This window comes from Brachypodium distachyon, chromosome 1 (assembly GCF_000005505.3).
Source record: "Brachypodium distachyon strain Bd21 chromosome 1, Brachypodium_distachyon_v3.0, whole genome shotgun sequence".
Taxonomy (NCBI): Eukaryota; Viridiplantae; Streptophyta; class Magnoliopsida; order Poales; family Poaceae; genus Brachypodium; species Brachypodium distachyon.
In genome coordinates this window covers 6,697,214-6,707,996 of record NC_016131.3, presented here as the reverse complement: position 1 = coordinate 6,707,996, position 10,783 = coordinate 6,697,214, and the positions used below count along the sequence as shown (strand labels likewise).

Here is a 10,783-nt window from a genome sequence, read left to right as displayed (position 1 = left end):
TCAGAACACGGTATAATATAATGTACAACATGTTCCATAATAAATGAATAAATACAGCGTACATTGCATACTGAAGCCATGAGATTTAGGTAAACTTCTTGCTTCACGTCTGTATTAAACATCAGTAATTCTCATTGTTCTCAGCAAAAAGTAGAGAGCAACAATCTGTCATGTGCCAAGGAATACAAACTAGACATCCCGTTACTGATTTCATGACACTTGAACAAACGAAACACAGCCCTAATGTAGATTGATAAACTAGAGGACCTAATTCTGGCAACCCCTGAAGAACTGCACGCACAAAATGTACATGAACTGGTTAACAAATAACAATAACATAAGTGGGCAAGCACTCCAGAATCACACACTTGGCATAGAGGTGCAGACAACAACATAGGCTAAGTATTGGAGGGCGTCTTGTAACTTGCCCACAGCACAAGTCTGATCTGATTTTAGATGGCTGGATATGTATTTAGCTTTCTCCTGCACTGACTGATGCGGGAGATCACCCTGCTTGTCCGTGAGACTATTTTGTATAGCTGCGGCATAAGCTTCAGCAACATCCGAGATTCCTACAAATACAGTAACATGGATTTTTTTAATATTTAAGTTTACAAGTCCTACGTTCAATAAGCACTCGTGAGGGAAAGTAAATGTTTTTTATATACCTGTGGCAAAACTAGTAGAGACCTTTTCAATATCCACAGCGATGGAATGTGCCTTCCACCTGATGATTTCTGCTTTTGAAATGATATCTTCAGGCCAATCAATTTTCACATCATTTTCATCTTCATTCTTCGATTTGTTAGCAGCAGAAATAACTGATTTCCCAAGCACCACAAGCTGAGAAACTGCAAGGCAGCATATCTCTGATAATCTCTGCAGGATCAAGAATTGTCAAATCAATAATTATAGTTTCATGAGCAAGAACATTCTATAACATATACATACATGAACACCCTCTGAGTGAATGGTCTCTAGCCTATCCGTAGTTCGTTTGATAATATCATTAGGAGAGAGCCCACCCAAGGCAGTTGTGAACCTGCAAAGGTGATTAAACCACGTAAGCTTTTGAAAGAAATGAATATCAAAGAATGAAGCTCAAATGCTTGAAGATGATCTTCAGGAGTAAAAGCAGGGCTTATTTACGAACAGTAAAGCACATAGCACGCATTTAAAACATGGTGTTGACCTTTGTCACTTTACATAAAAAGATGGATTTCCTTAACATGTAATGGCTGCTTCGTCAGTATGTCCAAGCGAGAATAAAATATTTGTTTCAAAATCTTGTGTAATCCTTCCTAATAGAATAGGTTCCTCAACATGCTCAAGTATGATGCTGCAATTGAACATGTGGACTAACAATACTTATATTCTTCATTTAGTCTTGTTGGTTACTAGAATTAGATGATGCACGAAGAATTAATGATGTGACTGAACATGATGAATTATAATTATATTCCCCAAGAGAGTAAGAAAGCAATCCATAGCAGTTTTATATGCCTGTCAGGTCACACAGAATGTAAGTTTCTGCATTAGATGATGCATGACGTGCAATCTTCTCAATTGCCTTTTCAAGTTTCAGCCCCATATGCTAACATGGGTCATTAACGTGATCTCATTAATTGCATAATAACTTGACAAAACCAGACGACAATATTAGCATGTTAGTCTTGAATTAATTTATAGAGAGTTCTGCCTACCCCGCAGCCATTTTAGCAGCCTTGCTAACACTTGAGTCACATAACTTCTTCATTTCTGCATCACCATCAGTATCAGCTGCTTCAATCTTCTTCCCTTTGTCAGACTCTGGTCCATCTTCCTCAGTCTTGGTACTAAGAGTAAATATCTGTTGTATTTCTTTGACTTTTCCATCATAATATGTTTTCTGCTCAGCAACGAGTTTTGCCTTTTTCCTATTAAAGAGCAATGCATAGTGGCTTGAAAGTGCTTCCAGCTCCTAGTATGAAAAAGACCACAAAGTAAGAAAAAAAAGGGGGCAGAGATTGATAACCAACAACATGACAAATAAAAAGTGAAAACAGAAGCCACACTTCTAGCTGATCAGGTCCTCCATAAATGTAGAAGCATCTGTCGAATGAGACTTCTTCAAACTGTTCCTCTTCTGTTTGCTGGTCACCTTCGCCAGTACCTTTATCAAGTTCCATACCAGTCTCTTCAATTATCAACTCCATTGTCTCTTTACTAACACGCTCAAGCATTTCCATTCCTTTGGCTGTAAATGACTTCCCTGTCTGAGATTATTGAGGTTTTAATATCAAACTGATTTTCACAAATGTGTTGAACAGTAGAAGAAACATTATTACTAAATTCTAGGGTTTACCTCTAAAATGGTTGGTGCTATTACAGATGCCTTGGCAGGTAGTTCTCCTTGCTGAATGGTTTCAGCAAGGCTTGTAGCAGAAGTTTCCAATCTACGAAAGTAAACCCATGTAGACAGAGAGAGATAAATACATAGACGTTAAGAGTTTCTTCTTCAAGTAAAGTAGACAAAACTGCGGGCTTGTTGGTATTGAAAAAATTATTAACTGTCCATCACTAATAAGAAAGTTAACTGGATAGATTGATAGTTCAAAATGAACCATATGCACAGTTACTATTCAAGAAAATAGTAAAGTGTCTTGATGAAAAGATTGCTTTTAGAACAACATCGATGCTAGACAAAACAGCTAGATAATGGTGCACTATTCATGTAGACAAGAAGCTGACCTGCTAACAGGCAAGAGTCTCATCAACCAAAAGGAAAATGGATAGCACCATAGTATGAACTTTATTATTTCATTTATAATAATCAGCATTCTCATTGGGCAGCTAATTATGTATAAGACTTGAGGATGTAATATTGCAATGAACCGACCATAGGCTGCTTCAAATGTTTCATCTAGCGCAGGTTAAGCAATTCAGGATACATACAAAACCAAACACTCCAGTAACTCAGGCAACCAGAGCAGAACGAGAAATGAAGAACAACGAAGGGGGTGGGGGCTATACTTCTGAACAATCAGCGAGCCACTCTTCCATGCACTCCCGAGAGCTTGCCAGGTCCCGGTAGTGAAGTTCTCCACCGAGGTATCAAACACCTTGAGCCCCTGCAAAACACCACTCCTAACAAAAATTCACCACCAGAAGCCCGGCCAATCGGCCTTATTCACCGTAATTGCCAAAAATGGAGAGCAAAAGAGAGCGGCAAGGTAACTACTAGCCTGGCCCAGGAGAGAGTCCTCGCTAGCGTTCTCCAGCTTATCCAGCGTCGCCTTGCGGAGCTCGTCCTTCTCCCCTACCTCCCCCTCCGGTTCCTTCCCCTTCTCTTCCCCGCCTCCGGGTGCCGCTTCCTGCTCCGGCGGTTGCTGGATGTCTGCAATCGCGCTCTTCGCAACCTCCACGGCCTGCGCAAAAGCACCACGTCACATCAAAGCCCTAGACCTCTCAATAAACCAAAATCCAAACGCGTGGCGTATGGAGACGAAAGGGGTTGGGAGCTCGCACATTGCGGGAGATCTCGGAGAAGATGGAGAGCCCCCAGCCGCCCCACCCTCCGCCGGCCTGCTCGGCCGGCTGGCTCTTCTCGGCCTCTGCCGCGGTGGCAGCCGCCGTCGGCGTGGGGGCCGGCGATTCGTCGGACATGGCGCGTGGCGTAGGGGTTACTACTCTCGCCTAGGCGGATCTAACGCTGCAAGTCTGCAACCACCGATGGGAGAGTGGTGGGAAGTCTGGACCCTCGAGTCGACTCCTCTCGGGAGCGTGCGTGCCGTGCACGTGACGTGAGGGCAGGGCGGCAGGCTACGGCGGGCGCGGGATACGTCACGGCCCATGGGCTCACACTGGGTTAGGCCCACACGGCCACGAGTATGCGTCGCCTCCAAAAACCCCGAAAACCCCAGGCCGGCCCGACCAAACAGTCCCGTCGCTTTGCGGGAGGAGAGCGCACCGCGAGGGGAGAGGGACGAGGAAGGGGAAGGAGATAGTTCCACCAATGGAAACGGCGGAGGTGCTGGCAGCCGCGCCGGACGCCGCGGAGAGCGAGGTTGCGGCGGTGAACGGGACGGCAGAGGAGGAGGATGCTGCTGATGCGGCGGCGGCGGTGGCGTATTCGTGGCCTCAGCTCCGCTTCGATCTCCCGCCGCTCCGCCTCTACCACTTCGCCCGCCAGTTCCGCTCCCCTTGCTCCTTCGCCGCCAGTAACTTCCTCAAGGGAGTGAAGTGGTCGCCCGACGGATCCTCCTTCCTCACCAGCTCCGACGACAACTCGCTCCGCATGTTCTACCAGTACGCCCACCTCTCATATCCCCGTACTTTCTATGCCCTTTCGCGGCAACAGCTAATGCAAGTACGCTACCTTCTTCCTTTCTCGGTCAGGCCGGAGGATGCATACAGTACTGCGGCGGAACACACTGCAGAGACCCCAGTTGGAGGCGAAGGTGGGTCGTTTTTTTCATCAATGGCTGCCGGTTTTTAGTTATTTATTGCTGCGTTTCAGTTTTGAATTTTTATCGGCAGATTCCTACGGTGCAAGCCTCCAGGTGAACGAGGGCGAGCCTGTGTATGACTTCTGCTGGTACCCCTACATGTCCGTGTCTGGTGCGTGGGTGAATTGCTTCCTTTGTCATGTCAGGGTGGTCTGCAAACCGTACATCTTTGGTTAATGCAATGTATTGTGTTGTTTCGCAGATCCATCCACTTGTGTATTTGCAAGCACTAGTCGTGATCATCCAATACACCTCTGGGACGCCACCACTGGCGAGGTAGAATTGGTTGTTTTTGCATGTTACTTTTGGTGTATGGATAATGTAATATTCTTTCTGATGATTTATTGTGGGAAATGCAGCTTCGATGTACTTACCGAGCATATGATGCCATGGATGAGATAACAGCTGCACTTTCGGTATCATTTAATTCCACAGGATCCAAGTATGTGAAATGGACTCAACCTTTTGATCTAAATTTATGTTAACTCTGGAAAATTGCTGAAATAGTAATGGCCATGCAAGTATGCAACCACACTGAAACAAAATCTTCTTGGCTGTTTTACTCAATGGGGATATGGTGTTATGTAGGCTCTTTGCTGGATACAACAAAGCAATTAGAGTGTTTGATGTTCATCGTCCCGGTAGAGATTTCGAGCAATACTCTTTGCTTAAAGGGGGTGAAGGGCCAACTGGTAAGTGAAAGTCCCACTGGTAGTTACTAACTTACTATCCTTGAAAGAATCATATGACTTCAGTTGGGGTTCTGCAAAGGAAAAATCCGCCAGTGTTGACTTACTCTTAAATTTAGATGTCCTTTTAAGGGTTTTCCAAGAAAAAGTTATAACTTTTTTCATACCATGACGGCATGACCAATATGTTAGTGGTCTTGATTTGTAAGTTTTTTATGCATGAAACTATGACTAATATTGTCAGTTCTTTACTACGGAACTGTGAATGAGAACTTGAGGTGGTATTCATTTTGAAATTTTGAATCATCAAACTTTTAAGTAACTTTGTGCCAGTACCTTCTGTACCTCTTATATGATATTTCTATAGAACTAATGCACTATGCATTTGACTTTGGAAGCGCTGCCAGTCTGTCACTATCAAAAGCCAGGCTATAAAATTGTAGTCAGCTCAGTAATTTAAACATTAAAGTGTGTTACATGCACAAACTGGAAGTTTCTGCACCAGTATTTTATACTGAGATCTTGACGGGTTCTTCTCATATCACGCTTTGGCTACTATGAATGGGAATGATTTATTCATCATTTCCTTGTGATTTGAAAGTTTTAAATGCTTTTGAGCTCTTTGTTTCAAACAGGTATTGTATCTTCAATCTCGTTCTCTCCTCACAATGGGATGCTTGCAGTTGGCTCGTATAGCCAGACAACAGCTGTTTATGCAGAGAGTAATATGGAGCCATTATATGTTTTACATGGCCAGCTTGGGGGTGTTACACAGGTTAGTGATGCAACCATACGTGATTTGCTTTTGTATAGATAGCAGATAACTTGATGGAAATTTCAGGTGCTTTTTTCGAAAGATGGAAATTATTTATATACTGGAGGGCGGAAGGTAACTTAAACTTATAATTTTCTCAACAATTGATCTAGTTGGCATGACTCAACGCTCAATATATATCTTGTGAAGATTCCACTGACCTAGTCATCATTTTTTGTTAGGATCCATATATATTATGTTGGGATATACGGAACACTTTGGAAATTGTTTACAAGTAAGTATTTAAACGTATCTTCTACTTTACTTCCATAAATCAACATATTGTTTGGAATAAGTACAATTATTTTGTTGGCTTTGGGAAGTGGAATTAATAGATTAATCTATCTTATTTTAAGTGAAAATGTATTCTTCAGACTTTTATCAAACCCTTCCTATTTATGTTTCTTTTCCCTTAATTAGGTTGTACAGATCATGTGATGCTACTAATCAAAGAGTACAATTTGATATTGAGCCATGTGGCAAACATCTTGCCACTGGTGGGCAGGTGTGTTTCTCATGTTTCCATCCATTCTAGTTTTGTTCCTGAACCATTGAACCTTTGGAACATGATTTTTGTGTTTGGATAGGATGGCATGGTCCATGTTTACGACCTTCAAGGTGGTCAATGGGTGACAGGCTTCCAGGCAGCAGCTGGTATGTGTTTCTAAATTTATTCTTATGTATGTTTTTTTTGTACATCTCATGTAATCTTTATCTACTTGATCTTAGATACTGTAAACGGTTTCTCCTTTCATCCGTACCTTCCTCTTGCTACAACATCGTCCGGTCACAGAAGATTTGGCATGCATGATGAAATGGAAGAAGAATCGAGCTTGGCAGGTGTGTGTGAATCTGGTATACCACCTGCAATAGTTGAAATATGTTTGTACTGCTGGAATGACTTGTAGTGTGTTATATTTTTCTTTTCTTTCTGCAATTTAGGTGATGAGAACTGCTGCTCTGTCTGGAAGTTTTCTTGTTCTGAAGAAGCTTGAAATTGCATCAAGCCCTGAGCAGTGGAGATACAAGTGAAGATTTTGGACTGCAGATCTTGGAGCAAGATGGTGCGATGAGATTGGGCTAGCTGGTAGCATTCTGAGTCTAGATGAGAAATTACTTGCAACAGCACAAAGGGCCATGGGATGCAGAACACTAAAACGGTACTAAAATCACATGGTACCAAGGAGTTACTGGTTACTAAGGAAATTGCCGGCTCTCCTGCTCCACACCGTGCTGGGTAACCAACTAACAATTGAGCTGGGGAATTGTAGCTGGTAGACCATGACATTACGTGAGTGTTTTTTGGGTGTGGGGAGCTAATTTGTATCATGAAATGTACCGACCGTATTTGCTTGTGTAAACCCACTTTTACGTTAGTGGATTAGACTCTGATCCCATTCAAAGGCTTCTGATGGTCTTTGCTTGTGTGTGGTGGATTAGATTCTGATCCATATTTAGGATCTGTTCTTCTTTCCATGGTTGCAAATCTTGTAAGTTGGCAAATCAGATTATGTCGAAGTGTGGTGATAATACAAGAATAGCCGAGCAGGGGATGAGTTAGGATTATTTTGGCGCCTGATTTTGTTGATCACTTTATTTTTGAAATGATACTATCAAAAGTGCATTTACAAGTTTAAAAAATGTCCAAATATGCCAAGTGAGATATTATGAATTTCCAAAAGAAAATGCGAAAATATCTGTTTTTCTCTGAGTTGCATAAAAAAGACGTTTTTTCCTTGATAAAAAGCTTTTTTTTTCTTACTTTTTTTTGCAAAAACTTATTTTGCACTTGAGCCAAGGTGTTGTATTTTGTCCACCACCATTTGTCCAAACATCCTCATGCATACAAGCATTGTTCTAAAATGGAAGTTGTAAATAGATTTCTCTTTATCTTGCACTTGAGCCAAGGTGCTGTATAGGAAAAGTGTGTTTTCCAGGCACGGCCCTGGGATGTTGCAGGCGGTGCCCCCGCACTGGGCCTCAAATTTTCGGAGGCCCCCTAACCCTAGGCCTGGGTATTCATAATCGGCTGGCCCAAGACTTGTTTCTAACTTCCAATTCCATCGATGATCGTCCCGAGTGGCCGGCTGAGTCCCGATCGCCCAATTCCAGATTCGCTGGCGCTGCTGTACTTGAGACTGGCGATCATTTCCAATTCCATATCTCTGGCGCCGCTGTCCACGAGATTGTCGAGACTGGCCCTGCCCCGAGACCCCGCCTGATCGCCACGACGCCGCGGCCGCTCTCAGTAGTCAGTTCTGGCCTGTCGCCCGTGCTACGCCGTGGCCCTTGTGCTCCTTCACGGTTTCACCTCTTCCCAAGCCAGTTCTGCTGCTGCCTGCTACATCGCCTCCCTTGATCGGGTAGGCTGCATCGCCAGACAACGGAATTACGGGACCGACAAGTGTGAGCATCTATCTTATCCAGCCATCTTCGGTCTGTAATTCTTTAGCTAGTTTTCAATTTGTGAATTTATCTAGTCTGTTAATTTTGAGAACTACGAAGAATGCTACCCTAATTCTTCTATTACTTATCAGAATCTTATGGCTGTGGCATCAGCTGAAAAAGTTTTTCAGAGTTAAAACCGTTTGAAGGAATATTTAAGGTCTACAATGTCTCAAAAGATGTTAAATGGCATGGCAACTTTATGCATTGAGAAGAAATTGGTGGACGAGATTGAGATTGTGACTCGTAAAATGTAACTTTGATTCGTTGCTAGATTTTTTCTAAAGATAATATGTATAAACTTTTTGATCCATTGTTAGTTTTGTTATATATATATATATATATATATATATATATAGACACACACACACACACACATCAGTTAGCGTTATTAAGGCCCCGAATCCTACTTTCGCACCGGGCCCCTGAAATCTCAGGACCGGGCTGGTGTTTTCATCCAAACTTTTGTCCGATTTGATTCAATGAGTTCTAAGGGTATCTCCGCCGGAACCCTCCAAATCTTTCCCACTTGTCCACATGAGAATTCATGAAAAAAAAAAAACCTACGATGACTACCATTTGTCAAAAATTTGTCAATCTCCTCCATTTTTTCCCACATTTGGGGAGAGAGTAGAGGTTATCCATTGCCTGCTGGTGAAAGGGCATTTCTCTCCTAAGTGGTTTTGGTGGTGATGACAACATGTTGTGTATCTAATGGTGTGTCAAGTATTTCAGATTTCATAAAGAAATTGGCACAAGATGTTAATGTGGACCCTCAAGATGATATGAAGCGTAGCGGTGTTAGTGGCTTTTTCGTTTTGATTTGAGTCGTAGGACATCCGTACTATTAAGAGAGAGTCCACAAGGGAAGGTAATGGGTGAATCAATTTCACGTACACAACTACACAATGTGCACACACTAAAAAGCCTACCCTAAAAAGTGAGAGAGAAGAACTAAAACTCAGCATGTTGTGTTCTGCCTGCTGTTGAGGTGGCGGAAGTTTCGGCCGGAACTTCCGCCCCAACCTCCGGCCGCTCTCTGTTAGGATCGGCAGAATATGCGGAACTTCCGGTAATATGCGGAACTTCCGTCTGACCGAAAGTTCCGGCCTGTCTCTGCGCAGTGCATAACGGCTCGATTTTGGGACCCCATATTTATACCCCTTCGTCCCCAACGAGCTAGCTGACCGTTTCAACAGCCAAGAACAGCCCCTCTCACCCCAAGAACACAAAAAGCTCAAATCTCCAAGATCTCCCTCCCTAGCCACTCCCAACTCTTGATTCTTTGAGGATTGGAGGAGAAGATGCTCTAGGGTTTCACCAAGTCAAAAAGTTGATTCTCCTTGTTTTCTTTGTGGATTTCGTTTTTCTTGGGTTGTTGGGAACCCTAGACGGAAGTGGTCACCTCAAGCTCTCCCTTGGTGTATGTGGAGCTTGAGGCTTGGATTGGGAGCCTCCTATTGAATTGTGAAGTTTGTCCCGGTCAAGTTTGTAAGGGTTCGGCGTTCGCTCTCAAGGAAACCATTAGTGAAACTCACCTTACCTTTGTGGTGTTGTGAGAGCTCATCTCACCCTTGTGGTGTGGTGAGTTGAAGAATAGAGTGAGCTTTCGTGGCGTCTCTACCTTTGTGGTAGAGCACTCCTCCAAACGGAGACGTACACCGATCCCAATAGGTGGAACTCCGGTGAAATCTTCGTCTCCATCTGTGGTATCATTTCCCCTTTACATTCTTGCTATATATTGTTACTTCGGCTATTGCATTTCATTCTAGGGTTGCATGCACTTTAGAGAATTTAGAAAACTCTAAGATTAAGTGTTTGTATCTTTCAAGAAAAAGAAAAGCTAAAATTTGTTAGTCTCCTATTCACCCCTCCTTCTAGTCGACCATACCGATCTTTCGGCTGGGCCCACACGCCAGAGACATATGAGGAGGACAAATGAGGCTCCCATTGGACACCATCGTATTTTGTCCACCACCATTTGTCCAAACATTCCCAAATGGACAAATTGTGGCCCACCCTTGGAAATGCCCTAAGATCACCCAAAATTTGTCCCAAACGGTTTTATTATTCTAATGGATTTGAACGATGTGGTGTCTACATGTCTGCCACATCACCAATATATGCCAGACTGTCACTAATTTCCTTCAAAACAAGCTATAAATTTGCGAAACAAAATAAACAGTGCATAGAATTTATTGAGAACATATTTTCTTACATAAAAAAATCTTTTCAGGAAAATCATAAAAATAATTTAAAAATCATGGACGATAAAAAAAGGAAGAAAATTCAACACAATTTATTAATCACTTTTTCTTAATAGTTTCACTTTCTATTTTAAAATTTAA

At 42.7% G+C, this 10,783-nt stretch overlaps 2 protein-coding genes across 2 annotated transcripts; one reads left to right on the top strand and one right to left on the bottom strand.

Annotated features, from left to right (window-relative positions):
- Positions 1-84: 84 nt before the first annotated feature.
- LOC100835581 lies at positions 85-3,727 on the bottom strand. Its single transcript, XM_010231982.3, has 9 exons — positions 3,508-3,727; positions 3,225-3,407; positions 3,013-3,110; positions 2,345-2,435; positions 2,055-2,255; positions 1,704-1,960; positions 952-1,042; positions 669-879; positions 85-572 (listed from the first exon to the last, which is right to left on the bottom strand). The coding sequence occupies exons 1-9, from the start codon at positions 3,643-3,645 to the stop codon at positions 361-363; spliced, it is 1,482 nt and encodes a 493-aa protein (XP_010230284.1). The 5' UTR covers positions 3,646-3,727; the 3' UTR covers positions 85-360.
- Positions 3,728-3,898: 171 nt separating this feature from the next.
- LOC100835273 (telomerase Cajal body protein 1) lies at positions 3,899-7,556 on the top strand. The gene is made up of 13 exons (XM_010231977.3): positions 3,899-4,287; positions 4,378-4,439; positions 4,519-4,599; positions 4,690-4,763; positions 4,847-4,929; positions 5,076-5,179; positions 5,812-5,951; positions 6,018-6,065; positions 6,173-6,225; positions 6,411-6,495; positions 6,578-6,644; positions 6,720-6,830; positions 6,933-7,556. The coding sequence occupies exons 1-13, from the start codon at positions 3,995-3,997 to the stop codon at positions 6,983-6,985; spliced, it is 1,254 nt and encodes a 417-aa protein (XP_010230279.1). The 5' UTR covers positions 3,899-3,994; the 3' UTR covers positions 6,986-7,556.
- Positions 7,557-10,783: the final 3,227 nt, after the last annotated feature.